At 37.4% G+C, this 20,408-nt stretch overlaps 1 protein-coding gene across 1 annotated transcript in view; it reads right to left on the bottom strand.

Annotated features, from left to right (window-relative positions):
* LOC101244832 (phosphatidylinositol 4-kinase alpha 1) overlaps nucleotides 1–20,408 on the bottom strand; it is a 42,191-nt gene that overhangs the window by 12,878 nt on the left and 8,905 nt on the right. The window contains exons 9-18 of the mRNA XM_004250677.5: nucleotides 20,083–20,300; nucleotides 17,415–17,573; nucleotides 17,137–17,319; nucleotides 16,195–16,689; nucleotides 15,719–16,078; nucleotides 14,769–14,983; nucleotides 14,328–14,508; nucleotides 14,033–14,166; nucleotides 13,788–13,938; nucleotides 349–615 (exon numbers count right to left, since the gene is read on the bottom strand). Coding sequence (XP_004250725.2) covers nucleotides 349–615; nucleotides 13,788–13,938; nucleotides 14,033–14,166; nucleotides 14,328–14,508; nucleotides 14,769–14,983; nucleotides 15,719–16,078; nucleotides 16,195–16,689; nucleotides 17,137–17,319; nucleotides 17,415–17,573; nucleotides 20,083–20,300 — 2,363 coding nt within the window. The remainder of the gene's footprint in view (nucleotides 1–348; nucleotides 616–13,787; nucleotides 13,939–14,032; nucleotides 14,167–14,327; nucleotides 14,509–14,768; nucleotides 14,984–15,718; nucleotides 16,079–16,194; nucleotides 16,690–17,136; nucleotides 17,320–17,414; nucleotides 17,574–20,082; nucleotides 20,301–20,408) is intronic.

Here is a 20,408-nt window from a genome sequence, read left to right as displayed (position 1 = left end):
TCTGTCCATTTTTTGCAAACTTGGTACAATAAGAATCATTAACTTACTCTCCGTCATAACCATATAATATGTTGTTCATGAAAGAATAATAATATTTATAGAACTGACAGGAATGCTAAATCCAAGGTGGTGAACTATGTAAAACGGTTGAAGATGCATCAACTACCAATACTACATCTCTTTGACTTGCTACCCAGATGATTAAGCGCACCGAACAAATTCACAACAAAGGTGAACTATGTAAAACTGTTGAAGATGCATTGAATTCAAATAATATATCTCTTTGACCTGCTAGCCGGATATTAAAAGCAATGAACAAATTCACAACAAAAAGTCCAGAAAACACACCTCGTCATCATATCTCAGAGCCTGCACCAGTTGAGGCATGAAGAAAGTTACTCTTTGAGGAGGGTAAGACTCCAACACCCTTAGAACATAAGCCATGACACGTGGATGACCCTTGTATGCTGGTGTGAGAAACTCCAGTGCCTGTGTAATTGAGCATGCAGCCCAGTGCGGCAATTGTTGTAGAAGTGTTGAATTTTCGTCAATGGCTTTAGGTGTAACAAAGTATGGCAAAGCTTCAGGTATATGACGTATCTCCAATATATGCAACTGTAATAGAAACAAGATAACCATTTTCATCAATCACAAAATTAAGTGTTTGGATAAAAGGGAATGACTAGTAAGATTGTAAAACAGGCTAACTCAGAGAAATAGTGACAAGCCAGGATCTGTAAGGAAAAAAAAATCAACCTTAAGCTGCATTGGAAGACCACAGGCATCTCAAAACAACAAACATTTCTGATCAGAAATATCTTCAGAAAGTAAAAAACCTTATTCCTCAATTACTTTTCCAGGATTAGATTTGTTCATCAGAACCAGATAAAGTTACAGGGCCTAAGACAATTATCGCAGTGAGGAGAACAACTGCCTACAGCTCCAAACAATTCTAATAAAAACAGGTTACAGTTCAGCAAAATGAGCATGCAATACTGAGAAATAAAGACAGCAAAAAACAACATACCCTGTGTAGTCCCATTAAGTGGGATCTAGGGACGGTTAAGTATATACAGACCTACCCCTACCTCAAAGATAGAGAGGTGGTTTCCAATAAACCGTCCGCTTAAGGAAATATAGTCCAAAGCAGTCAAAAAAAGGAGCAATGGAAGTACATGAAACAACAGATAATAAGAAAACAACCGATAGTAATAGAACAGAAACTACAACAAAAACAATACAATAATCATGGTACAAGAAACATCAGGTAGTAACAGAAGACAAGAAACTTCAAGAGCAATTCAACGGTTACTAATGTGAACGGACAGCAAAACAATGCACTGCTACCTACTAACAAGCAGGTAGCAACTTCAAAAAGAAACATATATTCAGGAGAATCATTCGTCCAACAGTTTTTAGCTTATCACACATGTAAAACAGTCCTCACAATAGTCTGTACTATTTTGTTTTGAATCTCTGAAGAGGTTTGACTTTGAATTTGACTTAGACAATTTGAAATGGAAGCTAAGGCAAAGATGGTCATTAGAACCAATAGAGAGAATTCAGGGAAATGTATGGTTCAAGCATACCAGTGCAAGTAACATGTTTTCTGATTCGAAATCAGCCCAAAGAATATATTCAGCCTAGGCCAAATTGAAAAGCTTTGGAAGCAAATACACAAACTGAATCAATACTAAAACAACAAATAAGATAAGAAAAGGTGGATGTAGAAAGCACAGCAGGAGATATTTTCAAGCATATCTGAAAATTGTGGATGGATTTAGTGAAGTTAAGAAGAATTGATTGGTTCTATTTTGTACAAGAGAATAGACTTAGAATTGGAGTGGTCAAGCTGTCCAAATCATCATTTCAAAGAATTAGAGCCCGTTTGGATTGGCTTTAAAAAAAATAGCTTTTAAGTCAAACAGAAATGACTTTTAAGTCAAAAAATAAAAAGTAGGGGAAGACCTAGTTTTGGTTTCTCACTTATTTTACGTCGTTTTTTACTTATTCTAAGTCATTTTTACCTTGCCATACACTTTGTAACTTATTTTAAGTCATTTTTTACTTACTTTAAGTTATTTTTTATATTTGTCAAACACTTCCAGAAGTCAAAACTGACTTAAAAGTTGATTAGATCCAAACGGGCTCTTAGTGTTGTTAACTTTGTGGAGACTGCCTATATTAATAGCTGGATTCTACCCAACTTTTTTGTCACATCAGTGGATGCAAACTCAAAAACAATAAACTACGACAGACCACCTAATCCCAATATCATCTCATAAGGACCCTTGGATGTCCACAACAGAAATTGTATCATCTACATACTCTGATTTGCACCAATAACAGAACATAAGAATACAATGCATCTGAATCCTTTGTAAGGAACTACTATTATCTTCAAAACACCTAGAATTCCTTTCCTTCCAAATTGTCCACCAAATTGCTTCAAGGAAAATTTTCCATCTATCTTTGTTTTTGCTGCTACCCCTCTGACTTCCAGTTCATCAGTGCATCAGATGTTCTAACTTCTACCTGCCATTATCCACCTTATACCTCTAAAGCTTGTGAACAAATTCTTTAACAGGCCTATCATCTTGCAATGTAAAAGCAGATGGTTGATTGTCTCTAAATTTTGCGCACAAATATAACATCTAGAGCACAAACGAATTCCCCTTCTCCTTAGATTCTTTCTCCCAAGTTAAAACTGAGTCATTCACCACCAAACAAGTAATATCCCACTTCATATGGAATTTTTACATCTTCATATTAATTTCCATGGCAATAGATTTACCTGTGATTCCACTTTATTCAGGTTGTTTGTAATCAGAGCTTACTGTAATAAATGCCTTCACCATGAATAATCCACCTGAGTATCTTCCCCTAGATGTACTTCATTGTATTGATCTGATGTCCCATAGAAATCTTCCTAAGTGTCTATTTCCCAGTCTTGCATCAGTCTTCTGAAAATCAAGATCCCTCACTGTGTGGACCAAATTCCTTCGAGGTGGCACTTGCTGTTGGTTCAAGTTTAAAATGTTTTTTATAGGAAGGTAACAATTGTATTTCTATCTAACAAAACTTATATACCCCCAAAAAAGTGCTAAATTGAGAGTTCTACAAAGAAAGCCAAAAGTACAAAAGACAACTGTCCAAAAACCTATATTCAAATAGACAAATACATTGTCAATTAAATCAACTAACCTACTTCCCCAATATATTTTGTTTACACCAAAAGTAGAACCAACTAAGACAATTTATCCTAATTTTATGGATAGAACTTGTAGTTCCTTCAAAAAACTAAAATTCCTTTCTTTCTACACACACCACCAGATGCAAGCAGGGATGATCTTCCACCAATCCTCCTCCCCCCTTCTGTGCCCTACACTCCACCAGACCTATTACTGGCGCCCACCCATGAAATTATTTTTCCAGTACCATCTCCCCTTCAAGATCTATTCGGCACTAATTTTAGATGCAAATTCGGAAAGGAATGTACCATCACCCATCTCATAAATATTATTTCCATGTATTTAAATCCAAGTTGCACTAGCCCATCTTCTAGTGTCTGATAGTGTCGAGGCTTCAGATTAATTCCCTGTTCCTAAGAAGAAGGCAACCAGACATCTATTCAGTACATCTTTCTGTGGTGAATCCAGACAACATTCTTTGACGCGAATAACATTTCCTTCCTGTAAAAGCTGTCCACCAACCACTTCTTTAATGGACCATCTAGAGTTTCTGAGTGCATCTGCATAGGGAAGCTCTTTATAAGCCAATCTGGGTTCTCCTTTATTAACTTGGTCATTATAAAAGTTAAAGAACCTACCGATCTTGTTGGCTATTGAATTTCATCCAGCATTGAAAGTAGTTTCTGGAATAATTAGAACATCCCTTCTTCTTCCCCGAGTACTGACAATGCTGATATAACGGTCAAAGTTATTAAAGCTCCTTGCACAAAAAGTTTCAGAGAAACTGTCTCCTTTTTTCCACCTTCTTGCCTATCCATTCCAGGGTCTTCGTATTTCCACCTTCTAACACCATTTCCTCTTAACTTAAATGCCACTCCAGGGTCTTCCTATTTTCAGAGATATCCTTCTAACGAAATTCCTACCTCTCTCAGTCCATTCAAACAAAGAATCTGTTGGGTAAGTGGATCTAATTGTTAGAATAGGAACAAGTATTTCTTACTTAGAATAGGAATTAGAATAGGAATAAGAATAGAAATTCTAGTTGGAAAAGGTTTCCAATGTAGTGTCTATAAATAGGGTCTTCATGTAACAATTTAGATATGCAATTCAATAATATTTTCTCCAACATTTCTCACATGGTATCAGAGCAATTGTGAGAAAAAAAAATTAAAAAAATTAATATTTTCCGTAACCTAGTTGCTGTCCGGATAATTATTATTTTCCGTCACTGTTTTCATAAAATTGACACCACCACTAGCAGCGGAATTTTCCATTGAGCAAAGCCCAGTCATCCCCACCGGAAACCAGTGCTACACGCGCTGACAAACCCATGCGCCGGCGCGTGTGACTTTTTCCGGTCAGTTTTTTCGATAATTTTTTTTCTATCTGAGTCGCCTCTTCATTTCGATATTGTTTATTCACAATCTCTTCCAGCTATTACTTTAGCCAATGGGATCCAGACAAAACCAAAACGGATTGGAAAAGCCAAACCCCTATCTTCTGTCACCCTAGACTCTGTTCTTTATGTTCCTGGTTCTCTTTTTGATCTAGCATCTGTTAGTCGTTTGACAAAATCCCTATATTGTAGCATAACTTTTTTCGATGATATTTTCTCATACAGGATCGCAGTACGGGACAGATGATTGGAACATGATATGAATCACAAGGCCTTTACTATCTTACCTCTTCAAATTCCTTGACAGCATGCTCCGTTACAGATTCCCCAGATCTAATTCACAAACGTCTGGGACATCCGAGTCTATCCAAACTGCAAAAGATGGTGCCTAGTTTATCTACATTAGATTGTGAGTCGTGTCAACTTGGGAAACACACTCGTGCTACGTTTTCTCGTAGTACTGAGGGTCGTTCAGAGTCTATTTTTTCATTAGTTCATTCTGATATTTGGGGTCTTAGTAGAGTCAGTTCCATCTTAGGATTTCGTTATTTTGTTAGTTTCATTGATGATTATTCAAGATGTACTTGGGTTTTCTTAATGAAAGATCGTTCTGAGTTATTTTCTATTTTCAAAAGTTTCTCTGCTGAAATACAAAATCAATTTGGTGTTTCTATTCGTACTTTCCGTAGTGATAATGCCTTAGACTTATCATCCCAATTTCAGCAATTTATGTCTCACTATGGAATCATTCACCAGACATCTTGTCCATACACTCCTCAACAAAATGGTGTCGCAGAAAGAAAGAATAGGCATCTCATAAAGACTGCTCGCACTCTCCTCATTGAATCCCATGTTCCGCTGCGTTTTTTGGGCGATGCAGTCCTTTCAGCTTGTTATTTAATTAACAGAATGCCCTCTTCGTCCATTCAGAATCAAGTTCCACATTCCATACTGTTTCATCAGTCACATCTCTATCCTATTCCCCCTCGTGTCTTTGGGAGCAGATGCTTTGTTCATAATTTAGCCCCAGGGAAAGATAAATTAGATCCTCATGCCCTCAAATGTGTCTTTCTTGGTTACTCTAGAGTTCAAAAAGGGTATCGTTGTTATTCACATGATCTTCATCGATACGTTATGTCAGCTAATGTTACATTTTTTGAGTCTCAGCCTTACTATACATTTTTTTATCATACTGATGTCTCTATGGTCTTACCCATACCTCAAGTTTACCTATGCCAACCTTTAAGGGATCTACAGTTACGTCTACATCTCCAGTTGCAATGCCACCACTACTAACTTATCATCGTCGTCCACGTCCAACCTAGTCCCAGATGATTCATGTCATGCGCCAAACCTTGCTCCTACTGCAGACTTGCCTCTACCTAGCCCACCGCTTGCACTTCAAAAAGGTATACGATCTACTCGAAATACTAACCCACATTATACCTTCTTAAGTTATCATCGTCTATCATCATCCCATTATGCCTTTCTGTCGTCTTTGTCCTCTGTTTCCATTCCTAAGACTACAGGTGAAGCACTTTCTCATTCTGGATGGAGGAAGGCTATGATTGATGAGATGTTTGCTTTACATAAGAGTGGTACTTGGGAGCTTGTCTCACTTCCTGCAGGTAAATCTATTGTTGGTTGTCGTTGGGTTTATGCAGTTAAAATTGGAAGGCTCGCCTTGTCGCCAAAGGGTATACTCAGATATTTGGGCTAGATTATAGTGACACTTTCGCTCCTGTGGCAAAAATAGCATCAGTTCGTCTTTTTCTATCTAGGGCTGTCGTTCGTCATTGGACTCTTTATCAGTTGGACATAAAGAATGTTTTTCTGCATGGTGATCTTGAGGAAGAAGTCTATATGGAGCAACCACCTGGTTTAGTTGCTTAGGGGGAGTCTAGTAGCCTTGTATGTCGATTGCGTAGGTCACTCTATGGTCTAAAACAGTCTCCTCGAGCTTGGTTTGGGAAGTTCAGCACAATAATTTAGGAGTTTGGCATGATTTGTAGTGGAGTTGATCACTCTGTGTTTTATCGACATTCTTCATCAGGTCGATGTATCTATTTGGTTGTTTATGTTGATGATATTGTTATCACCGGTAATGATCAAGATGGTATCACCGATTTAAAGCAACATCTTTTTAAGCACTTTCAGACTAAAGATCTTAGCAGATTGAAGTATTTCCTAGGTATTGAGGTTGCTCAGTCTAGATCAGGCATTGTTATCTCTCAACGCTTAGACATTCTTGAGGAGACAGGAATGATGGGATGTAGACCTATTAACACTCCGATGGATCCGAATGTTAAACTTCTTCTGGGACAGGTGGTGTCACTTAGTAATCCTGAAAGGTATAGACGACTTGTTGGAAAGTTGAATTATCTCACAGTGACTAGACCAGACATCTCTTTTCCCGTGAGTGTTGTAAGTCAGTTTATGACTTCCCCTTGTGATAGTCATTGGGAAGCAGTTGTTCGTATTCTTCGATATATAAAGTCAGACCCCGACAAAGGACTACTCTTTGAGGATCAAGGTCATGAGCATATCATTGGATATACAGACGCTGATTGGGCAGGATCACCCTCTGACAGACGTTCGACATCCGGATATTGTGTTTTAGTTGGAGGTAATTTCGTGTCGTGGAAGAGTAAGAAACAAAATGTGGTTGCTCGATCTAGTGCAGAATCAAAATATTGAGCAATGGCGACAGCAACTTGTGAGTTAGTTTGGCTCAAACAGTTACTGGGAGAACTAAAATTTGGCAAAATTGATCAGATGGAACTTGTGTGTGATAATCAAGCGGCTCTTCATATCGCATCAAATCCAGTGTTTCATGAAAGGACTAAGCACGTTGAGATTGACTAACACTTTGTCAGAGAAAAGATACTCTCAGGAGATATTGTTACAAAATTTGTGAAGTCAAATGATCAGCTTGCAGATATGTTCACCAAGTCTCTCACATGTCCTCGTATTAATTACATTTGTAACAAGCTAGGTGCATATGATTTGTATGCACCAGCTTGAGGGGGAGTGTTAGAATAGAAATAAGTATTTCTTACTTAGAATAGAAATTAGAATAGGAATAAGAATAGGAATTCTAGATGGAAAAGGTTCCAATGTGGTGTCTATAAATAGGGTCTTCATGTAACAATTTAGATATGCAATTCAATAATATTTTCTCCAATATTTCTCACACTAACAATGTTATTAAACTTAAAACAAACCGCAAAATAAATGTGACTACATATGAACAAAACTTGATGGAATAAAGGAGAACAAAATATCCAATAATCAAAAGGGCCACCAGAATCCAGAACCTGATTCAGAAAGTAAGCTTTAGTGCATTACCTCAATATTAGTGCCTGGGAGCATTTATCTGGTCATACTGGGGGTATAACTGCTTCAAGCTGCAATTTCCCAACCAGTATTTGTAACACTCCAAAGTCCAAGACCTAATCTAGATCCTCACATGAGTGTTTAAGGGTTGTAACACTGTTTTAAGGTCAAAAATATTGTTTATAAGTAATTTAGGAAGTTTTAGAGTCGAGACGTCAAGAAACGTCCATGACGTTCGGAGAATAGTGCAAGAGGTGCTACTGTGCCTTAGCCTATTCACGAGGTTTTAGAAGTCAGAATTAGATGAAATTTGATGGGAAGGTGTCAAACTAGTATTAGAACATGTTTATGGTCGATACATTCGGGTACGACTCCCCAAGGACCACCCTAAGGGTCCTTGAGGAGGACCCTTCCATTTTGGCCAAGAATCTGTCACAAGGCAGTGTCCACAAACGGTTGCAGGCGATGAGAATTAGGTCAATCAACGGGGCGTCGATGCCTTCGTCGACCAACACTTAAACCATTTTCCAAAAATGACCAAAATGCATAGTCTCTGAGCTTACCTACGGATGTGTAGGACAGTTGGGGGTTGAGGCGTCCATTGACCTACGGACCATAGGTCGAGGTCTCATAGGTCAGTCCTGTGTTCACTGTTAAGTTTTTAGTGAGGTCAACTTAATTATTTAATTAGCTATGGGTTTAATTAGGGGTTAAGGGGTGGTTAATTAAGTTAGTTAAATGACTATATAAACTACCATAAGCCTAAACTCAACTTAACACTTTATAAATTCCCAAACCCAAATTGCTCTTCCTTATCTCTACTTTCTCTCTTCAAAGAAGACTCCATTGAAGGGCAAGTTCTAGGGGTTCTAAGGCAGCAAGGTCATTTTTCTCCATCATTCTTCAAAGATTAACAACGTATGGGAACCTTTCACCCTTGGGATTCCTTTCCCCAAAGGGTTCTTCCAAAATTGATTTCCAAAAGATGAATTCTATATGGGTTTCTTTCTAATCCGAAATTGATCTTCTTTGTTTATTGTTTCTTTTGATAATTATGATTATATTATGATGTATTATTGTTCAATGATGGTAGTTCTTAATGATTTAACCTACTTTGTGAAATAGATCATGAATTGACCCAAATTCCCTAACCCTAGGTTATGAACTCATGTTGAATTGATTAGTATTGATGCAATTAACTTAGTTCTTGTGTTAATTACTATTGAATGATGTTATTACACCTATTGATGGATGAAATTGGATTGATTGAGGATAAGACCAATGATGATGGGTTTTTGAAGGAGAATTGGTAAGACTTTGTGGTCTTGAACCTTTACTTCAATTGTGATGGCTTGTACTTGGTGATGAAGTTCAATTGAAGCATGTTTTATGATTATACCAAGTAGGTGTTGGTATGATGATGTAATTGAAATGTCTTGATTATGTGAAGATGTGAGATTATGTTTAAGATGAAATGATATAAGGTTGGTTATGAATTGTCTAAGTGTCTTACTATGACATGATGATAATGTGTTGATCTCACAAATGAGGGTTGTACTGAAAGGACATTCTCATTCAATTCCTAATGAGCTAATGACTATGAATATATAAGGGGTTAGTCTCTTATGGCCTAAACTAAGTTATGATTGTTAAAAGATGGCTTAAAGACATTTCAAAAAAAGATACTCTAGAATAGCATCGAGTGAACTAGTAGTGAGGAGTGTCCCTTCTCAATGTGGGAAGGTAGGTTCACTATTGTACTCATGAGATTGGAGACTATAATGCAATGTGCATAAAGAGGGTCCCAAGTATATCTCCTAGTTCTTGAACTATGTTGCCCCCATAGGAATTCTAGCTAGTGGATCCACCTAGAATGTTATGTTCATGTTTTGGCACTACCTTGGCAAGTAGTCCACCTTCTTTCGGTGTAGGGTTTCATGACATTGGATTCCACATTTAGCTCATGTGGTCTATGTCGATTAAGGCAAGTGTTCTCGAAAGTAAAATGATGTAATAAAGTGAACACTAACTAGGGTGACCTAAGGGGTTTGACTTAGTCTAGATAGGGGTATGGGACTCTACCTATACATTGCACTAGTTGGCCTTAAGGTATGTTTTAGGAGGTTGTTCTTATGTTTTATAAAGTAAATGTCATGCATATGTTGACTTTACATGTTGATGATCCTATATGATGTTAGTTTCATGTATGAACATGCTATTGGTCTATATTGCTAAGTATGAGGATGAATACTCTTAATGTTATGTTATATGAAGTTAGGCATTGCTTATGATCTTTTGTCTGGTTTACTTAGTTGAGTAAGGTTATGGGGCTTTACTTGGTCATTGGACTTGTGGACTTGATGGTGGGTTATGAGTAAAGGTCTTGTATATGATGTAATGTTATGAACTTTTATACATGCTTTGTTGTTATAACATGATATTAGAATTGGTTTGGTAATATACTGAAGTATGTTATGATACATGTTGTCTTGCTTATACTTGATGATGTTGGTCTTGTGTTGTATATGATCTTGTCTTAAGTTATATGTGATTCTTGGCTCACAAGTGTTCTTGATTGTACATAAGGCTTTTCAAAGTGACTTGGCATGGTTTTGAACGAATGTCCCCTTTAGCATGATTTCAAATGTTTTATGTGCATGTTTTCATACTTAGTACAAGTGGTGTACTAAACCATATTTCTATGTTTCTACAATTATGTAGGATCCATCCGTTGAGCTTCTAGCAGGGTCATCTGAAGATAACTTGGATTCTCATTCTCCAAGTTCGGTAGATCCTCACCTTCCGAGGACAATGCCCCTATCTAGCTATTGATGTTGTTCTAGTTTAAAGACATTTAGTTCTTTCCCTTTTCATTTGAAGACGATTGTTGTATATGCCTATATTTGGTCCTGTTGTAATGAAGTAAGGGCTATGCCGAATGTTGTATTCGACTTAGATGGTTTAAATGTGAAACGGTTTCCTATTAAAATATCTTCTTATACTATGTATGTGAAATAAAAGTAGAAGATTATGTAGTGCTTCCTATGCGAGGAGTCTATGTAAACTCCATATGTATATATCATGTGTAAGCGAGAGATCTATGTAAACCTCGATGTAGAAGTAGATGAAAAGTTTTAAATTTTCCGCAATTTAACCTATGAAATGTAATGACGAATGCTAACAGGTTAGTCTTTGTCCTCTTCGAGGATGACGACACCGGTTACTTCTAGGGGGTGCTCACCGGATGTGACAGTAGTCTTCCCAAAACATTATCCTCCTACCATCCTTAACACTGCAACTGATTTTTTGTGCAAAACTGCAAATCCAGGCCAAAAATTCCTAATTGATCTCCACAAACTAGTTTTGTAGGTGCCCGTAACCCATTTGGTTTACCAAAATCCCTCCTCGTATTCTGCCATCACTACAGTAGCTCATAAATTTTGATCCTCCTTTAGTAATCTCCAGAGCCATTTCTACAAGAAACTTTTGTTTTGACCACTCAAATTTCTCATTCCAAGACCACCTTGTTTTTTGGGAAGGATGAAAGTTTTCTATTTAACCAGATGGATACATTTCCTCTCATTGTTTCCTTGCCATAAAAAGTTCCTTCTGAGACTATCCAGTCTCTCCTCTACACTACTGAGAAGAGGGAACAAAGACATCAAATAAGTAGGTAGAGCATCTAATATAGAAGTAATCATAACCAACCTTCCTCTCAGAGATAAGTACTGAGATTTCCACTTAGCCAGTCTTTTTGACACCTTTTAGATACACAGTTGGAATTTGGAAAGCACCCCATTTCTCCACTCAAAATATCAGCCAGTTGTTGTAACCCTGTCACCTCATTTACTGGGAAGAGTTGACTTCTCCTCCAATTGATGTGGTGCCCAGAAATTGCTTCAAATAGGACAAGTATACTCTCAAAGCCATCATCTGTTCCTCTTTCCCAATATTTATTTTCCATTAACTCCTCCTCATCATTGTTGGCCTTCTTTCTAACCATTATAATTCAAACTCTTGTTTACTGTTTCCCCTCTTTCCTATCTGGTGGGATTGCTTGTGTTGCTTCACAATCTCTTTGCTAATTCCTTCAGCTTGCATCAAGAACAACCCTACATTTCTTGATAAGGAGAAAAAGTTCTACCTTTACATCCAAATTCCAAGATCCCATGATATGCTTAAGAACTTCATAAATCTTGTAGCTGTCATTGTCAAATATTAATTGTTGGACCCTTACTGCAATTTGGTTATCTGATGGGTTGAACAGTTTCATCAAGAATCTGTGTTGCACTCTTGGTTATCTGTTCTCCAACAACATACTCAGTGTCATTTCACAAGTTGGGTTTGGAGGGTAGGATGTATGCAGACCCTACCTTTTGGGGTAGGGATGTTGTTCCTGATAGACCGTCGGCTTGATAATCTGTTCTCAGAGACCAAATTTTGACTTATCATCCCTTGTTGCCATGCTTCAACCTCATCACCATGTTCAATTGCCCACTCTTTTTCAAGATTGAGTCCTCATCTGAAAGTGTATGATAAACACCATTTTTTTGAACTCAAAGCTTCTTCATGTATGAATGATGTGTCCAAAGTACCATTGTTTTTCTACGTTTTCACATTAGGTCATGTCCCACGATCCATATTAGAGATGGTCTTCTTTGTCAAGTTAAGGCACCGGATGCCAGTCTGCCAGACCAAAGTTTGGGGAGTGACAGTATAATCCCTTTCTCGTAAAGAATCCCTCTCTGAAACAAATTGAGCTTCTTGTCACCCAGATCACGGGTCCCCAATCATGGCATTTCAGCTATTTTGTGTAACTGTCGCTCCCTCATTTTTTTCCTTGCGAACAGCCAAATATTTTTACTGAGGAATGTCTGATCCAAGCAAAGACAATAAGAGGAAACAGAACTTGGAGAAGAGGAAATTTTGAGGTCAGACATTTCTTATTTGTCTAAAATGCAAGGCAGCTGAATCAATAACCGCAGCATTGTCATCATATTGTATTATCATCCCATTGACATGTTTGAGTTATTTACAGGTATGCACAATTACAGCGAACTTCTTCTTTCCAAAGGTGAATCCATCAATTTTTTATCAACCATCAACAAGTGATCTTAATGTGCGCAGATTTGGTTAGGGAGATGACAATAAGTACTTAAAGATCTATCAATACTTTGGGTCAACTTCAACTCTAGTCTTATCAAAGAAGAATTCATCAGCTACTTGCTTTGTTAAAAAGGAGCAAAGTTACATAAATATTTTACAATTAGGCATCTTCGCCATGCTTAAACGAATAAAACTAACTTACCAGAAGAAACATGATAACAAGGCATAACCGCAAGAATAAGATGCAATCACATTATAACAACTTTCCTCTATCTTTTTGACAAAAAAAAATATGTTATATATACTTTACTTAGGTAGTGTTCCCACAGTTCAAAAAAAAAACAAATTTAGTCCATTTAACGAACAGTTACCTTTCTTTAGGGTGTAGAAATTTCAGTCTTCGCTCAAAAGGAAAAGATAATAATTAGAATAAATTAAAAGGGAAATCTTTCTATTTCCTGGTCAAAGACTCTCTGACAAAGAACAGCAACCATATGACTGAAACTAGTTATAACGCAAAAGTTACTCAAGAATATTTGTAGTATGATTCACATATCCCCTTATTTTTTAGATGCTTTCTCATATGAAATTCAAGAAAATAGACAAATAACACAAGTCATCCTAAAGTCAACTTCATATGTCATTTCTGTTTCAAGTATTTTGTGTTCTCTCTTAAATCATGTTTAATTTCAGGCATATCCATTCAAGGTTCAATAAAAAAAAATGAAGGAAATAAAAAGTGGGAAGGACAGACATACTTGCACCAACTGAGTCACTTCAGCCTTCAGATGATTATTTGTTGGAAACCTTGCAGCCAGACACAGAGCTATCCGAGGATCCACAGAAAAGGCGGTTCGCGCAAAATCCACCCATTTATCAGAGCTGATTTTAAGACGTGAAGTAATTTCCCTGATGTTGGAAGAATTATTAATATCAATAATGACAACCACATCAAAAGAAATTAGAACAGGGAGAAACACAATAAGCAACCATCATGCATTACTTGACAGTGGGTTGTGCCCAAACATCAAGTCTGTCAGCTTCATGTTGGCACAACATCAGAAGCAACTGCTTCCGCTTTTCCCTTCCAACAGCATAGCTCTCCATTTGGCCCCAAACAGGATGGTATTGATCTCTCTGTAACCATCATTAAGTTCAAAAAAGAGCACATGAACCAGAAAACAATTAATTTGCAGAGAACAGAAACTGCCCCACGCCAAAAGTATATTTTAGATACAAAAAGTTTCTCAAATGATGTAAGAACAGAAGTTCCAGCTCCTTGTTTATGATTATCTCACCACATCATTCAAAGAGCTTCCATTTTCAAGTGCCCGTCCTCTTGAATCAAGTTGGGGAGTATCTAATTGCTCATTCAAAAGATGATGGACAAACATAGTAACAGACTGCGCCTCACTCAGGGCAAAGTTTTTGTTCATGTCATACCACTCAGGTTGGTGAGCAAACCACCCCAATGATGCCCTGCAATTGAACATAACCCAAATGTTCAAATGCATCAGCAAAGTCAAAAATTGTCTAGTCTGACGTAACATATTGAATCTATTGAGATAAACATACAACAAGAAATACAAAATGTCCTGGTGTGCATCTCAATATCAACTAGCAAGCTATAGGTCCGAGATGATGAGCAAGGACCTTCCATTATTTGTTTCCATGTCTGTTTTAACAATGTAGGGAAACATACTAGTCCAATTAAATGCAAGTCAAAAAGTTGACTTTACCGATATATCCTGTCTTCCAGAAGCTGAAGCCCAGCCCTAAGGTTTCGCAGATTACCCTGTGACTTGCATGAGCAGAACTTCAGCCCAAGTAGCATAAGGGTGAAAAATGTGCCAGTGGCAGCTGGGTGGGAAGAAAAATTCCAAGGTAATTTGGTGGTTCCTTGCAACAACCGCCCTAAAAGCAAAAGCTGTGGAACACTATCATGTCGAACAACCTGCAAAAACAAGTTTTTCAAGACAAAAGAAAGCTACAACTTGAGCATTTTTTTAAAATACAGTCCGAAAACAGAAGGATGAAACAACAATAATGGCACTAGATCAATTGAAAGCTTTTAGCAATATTATCAAGAGAACATAAAGGCTGCATTTCTTACAAACACTATGTGATGTCTGTTTATCTGTAGATGTGGTTTAAACCATGTTACATAGACAGCAATTGACACCCTGGAAAAGGAGTGGCCCAACAAGGCAAGAGCAAAAAAGGGAAGATCAAAAGGAATAGAGCACATCAGCATATCAACTGTGATCAAGGTAGATCTACCACAGTATCACCATATTCAAACTAATCCAGACACCACAAGCATTCAATAAATCAAATACTCACCTAGATTACTACACAAACATTTTTATTGAGAGAAATTGGTGTCAAAGGAAATGAATGAGGGGATTCCTTTGCAAGTACAAGTCGACACTAGGTAAAAGTTATACAGACTAAAGTGAAATGAAATAAGAAAGATTTTAAGTTGTATGCCCTACTACTTAAGAATCAGAATAGAAGAAAACAACATATTGACACATTCATCTATTAATTTGCAAAAAATGATGGATCAATAACGTCATCTCAAACCTAACTATTTTGAGTGGACAACACACCAGCATATGTTTGATTATCGCATTTGGTTTTTAGGGGGACAGCAAAGGGAGTGAAAGCATTAACTCCTCATAATCACCTCAAACCGATCAACGAAAAATCCAAGCCATAGTCTGTGGGCTAATATTTGTTCAACGGGATCCTTCTCAGGCGGTGCTTCCGGCTCCCCGGAAACCAGGTGAGGCCTTAACTTAGCAGCAGGCCCAGAACACCTAAGCTCGGATGCAAAAAGTCCTCGCTTTGTGTCGACTGTCCACAACCATGCATCAACAAGCTCAGCAAGTACCAGAGAACACAATTGAGGAGCAGCTGAAACCAACCATGTCCAAATAAATACACCAGTCTCCATGGCATCAGATGTCAATATATAAGCTGGGCACCAGCAAAGAAGACGTAAAAGTTGTGAAAAGCTTTCTACATTTGATTTAGAACCTGAACCCTGTGGACAAAAGCAAATTCAGTAACATGAATACAAAAAACAAAAGCGAACCAGGGAAAAGAGAATGTCTCTTCCCAGCCTAACAAAGCAAAGAACGGTCTAAATCAGATTTATACCAGATCAGACAGAAGTAAAGCAGTTGCTTGAGAACAAGTTTCATGGAATGCTGATTTATCCACTTCTCCCCCTTTTTCTGCAGCATTAACAAACTTCTGAAGCAGTCGGACAAACTTTGTAAGTAAAACCTCAGAAAAGGACTCAGGATTTTGCTGCATATTTTCCTTTATATCACCCGAACCAACCGCTGGACGATCAAGGCTGCCAATAGTCTCATATAACCTTCTCATTCCAGCAATTTCTCCAGCATGATTGCATTTTGCAGTTGCACTGATCATACCAGTACTCAGAACCTCTAAATTAAATGCCTCTGTCAATTTTAATTTTGCTCCAGATGCTGCAGCTGCTGCAGCCATAACAGCAGGAATATTTGCTGGTTTTGTTCCTGTCCAACAATCATTTTTACCAGTACCAATTTTAATCTCGGATAAGAGAGAAACAACTTCTGCTGTAGGCTGTGATTTTTGCCAAGTGTTTGCTTTACAAAGCTTTTCCTGAAGTACGGGAAGACAGATTAGCTAATAGTATATGCAATAGAAAATATAATACGATGAGAAAGAAGGGTAAAGGAAAGTAAAACATTAGCAAGAACAACACTAATCAGAACTTTAGGCAAAAAGGTACTTAAATTTTGAACTTTAGTTACCACATAAGCTAATGTACCCTCTCCACCAATATTTACTCCTATGTAAAGAAGACAAATATTTCACAAATTTAAGGACTAGTAATGTTTATCCAACAAAATATATTTTCTCTACCTCTATCATAGAAGAGAAAGACCCAAATGTTCATTTTGAACTCTAAGAAAAGTACATCATCCCTTAGCAAGACAATGTACACAAGTGAATGATCATAGACATATGAGCATACTTACACATGTAATGAGGACGAAAAAGACTTGCACAGCATTTTCATGAAACTGAAAAGGATGAATAACAAACCTGAAGAAGCCCCTGACTAGTACAAGGAGCCTGTGAAAGTGAAACAACTATCCATTCGCGGACAGTCTTTTGGTACAAAGAGCGGATAGAAGCAACACAAGCTGGATCATTGACTACAGAAGAAGGTGGATCATTCTGCACCGAAAGCAACAGTGAATCTAGACAAGAAGAATTCCACAAAATCTGCAAGCCAATAAATCATTCAAATGTTAGAATCCAGCAATGGCAAGAGGCAAAGTTGACAAACTTGATACTTGATACAAGCAGCAAAATGATACCTGAGGAAAGCAATCTCTTAATTGATTCAACAAGCTTACTGAGATATCTCTTATATGCTCATCCCTTTGAGACAAATTCTTTACAAGAAAACTGGCATGAGTGGACAATGTAGATTCCCTATACTCTGCTTCAGGTCCAGTCTCAGACCTCCGATCCTCCTGCAGCAAGTTATTGGGATCATATGACCTTTATGTAAAAAAATAAATTAATTAATTAAAAAAAAAAAGGGAGAAATGGGAAGGGAAATGCGAAAGAAGAGGATCAGCAACTTATGTTTGTTTCAAACACTATCATCTCCATTAGCTTTTCCATTACTGAAAAGAACCCACTAAGAAGGTATACGATATAGTTGTTGATTTCCAACTATGACGAACTTTGTCCATTAAAGTTTCAAAAAATGTGTCTACCGCCTAAAGAAATGTTAAAATGCTCTAAGTGAGTACAGACACAAAATTGCATCATGCACAAAGGAAGCCCCCTATTCCTATTTTTTTACAATGAACATCCTAACAATCTTCTGAAGATCTAGACTGACAGAGACCAATAAATTTCATTGATGGCACTAAGAAGATGCTAAAAGCAAAAAAGCTAACAAGTACAAAAACAGAGTCAGCTCCAATACATTACAGGCTATGCTAATATCACAGAGCTAACTAAGTCTAAAATATTATCCAAGAAGTTAACATAAGATTGGTTAATCCAACTAAAAAGACACAAAGACATCTAGCCTTAAGGGAGTGATTTCGAGTTAATATTCCATTAAGCATCTCTGATTTCTTCTGTTCAAACACACCCAAAAATACAAGGGGGGTCATCGTCCAGACTCTTTGGCCAACCCACCAACAACAACCGCCAACTACCATCAACACCATCATCAACCATCCCACATTCTTCGGCCGCCACCACCAACTGTCAATGACTAACATCAACCAACTCCACCATCACAATCACCACCACCTTGTGTTGTCACAGGTGTGCTGCACTTTTAAGGCCTGAAGCGAGGCTCAAAATGTGTTCAGCGCTTCACCTCACTTAATGTACGCTTCAGCGTCGTCATCAAGGTTCTAATCTAATCTACTTAATACTTTTCCTAGCCAATGAGCCTCTTTTAAGAGGCGACACTAAACAATTGATATTTCACTTTATGTTTAAAAAAAACAGTTTCTTTGTTCAGATTCGTCATTCATGCTTCTAATTGTAATTCTTGGACTAAATCTATAAATTTGTTTACTTCTCTTTGTTCGTTTTTTCCCATTAAAGCCCACAAATTGTGCTTTGCACTTAAAGCCCCAACAGACCTTAGAGCATTTTTGCATGTTTTGCTTTTATCAACACTGCAACCACCACTATTAATCGCAGTGTTTTGGGAAGCGAGAAGCAGAAAAAAGCGACGAGGGCTCGCTTCACAGAAGCGAGAAGAGTGAAGAGAAGAGTGCACTTTTTTAAAATAAAGCAATATTTAGTATAAAAATAAAATAAATATTAAATAACTTAATAAAGGTAATATATTCTTAGATTTAAAAGAAAATAGATAGTCAATAATACTCATAAGTCATAGCATATAAAGCAAAAAATCAAAACATAATTATATCACAGAATCAAACTCCTATTCTTCAACAACTCTTCAAAATGCAGCAACTAAAATATAGAAAAACACCCAGCAGCAACCCAAAAAAAAAAACAAGTAGCAGATCGCAGCAGCTTTCTAGAGAAGAAGAAGAAAAAACTTACAACAGCTTGACAGCAACCAAACAAAAATAGAAAAAGAAATCGACGAAGAGTCTGAAGAAGAGAAGAAGAGAAAAAGAAGAGAACTTACATAAGAAGAGTGAAGAAGAGAAGCAACCGCAGCTTCTTAGTCGTGAAGAAGAGAAGCAGTTGCAACTGTGAGTGAAGTCGCGAAAGACGGAAAGAGTATGTTAAGTCGCGTGTCTTTCAGAAATTAAAGAAAAAAAAAAACTTACAATTTTTTAAAAAAAACTCTAATTGGCGCTTTTTTCATAAAAAAGTGCGCTTTCGCTTTTCTGGCGCTTCTCGCTTCTACAGTAGAAGCGAGTGCCTTTTCAATATCACCTCGCCTCAAAGCGCGCTTTTTACAATACAGATTAATCATCACTATTGCGCCAGTCACTACAACACCAACCACCTCCAACAGCACATCTATCACCACCACCATTACTTAGCCACTAGCACCAACCATCACCACCACCACCACTACAAACAGGAGTTTGTGAGAGAACTCAACTTGATTATTCACACGAGCTATTAGGGTTTAAATAGCTAAGTATGCATGTCCTAAAGAGGAAAGCAAATCATACCTAATCAATAACCAATCAAGCAAGGAGTAAATCAAGCTACCAATATATTTATACATATGCTATAGAATATTTCTAGGATTCTAACAAGTACAAATACCTATTATATTCTAAAAATGTAGACGGTTCTATTTTTTTATATAGGTCATGCAATGCATTTCTTCATTTGGTTTTACAAATTATTTGAGATAAATTCATGCATTCTGTTTTTTTTAAATTTACTTCCACATGTAATATCCTTCTATCGCTTTATATAGTAACATTTATCCAGGAACTACGAAAATTTCAGAAAACATGAACTAGTCTGCCAATCTTCCATTTATGAATAGACAGTTGACGAAAGTTAAAATACCAGCCATGCTACTGCTGTTTCAAAAGCCCTGTGAACGATTGCTGTCAAGCACTGAGAGACAGCTTGTGTTAGACCAGGACTTTTCAAGTATTCAAAGGCACAGCTGAAGGCACTTCTAGAAGCTGTTGAGCTAGGGCCCACATTAAGGATCCCACCGTTACTACTAAATCGTATGATCTCCAGATATGCAACTGCAAGTAGATACGTTGACTTGACACCTGTAGAGGCCAAAAAAAAATATCTCTTGAGGCCTAGAAACGGCTCAACGGTCTGTACCCAAAGCAACAAATATCTTCACAACAACTAAATCATTAAGAAGATTTCCT

This window comes from Solanum lycopersicum, chromosome 11, assembly GCF_036512215.1.
Source record: "Solanum lycopersicum chromosome 11, SLM_r2.1".
Taxonomy (NCBI): Eukaryota; Viridiplantae; Streptophyta; class Magnoliopsida; order Solanales; family Solanaceae; genus Solanum; species Solanum lycopersicum.
This window is presented reverse-complemented; position numbering and strand designations above follow the sequence as displayed.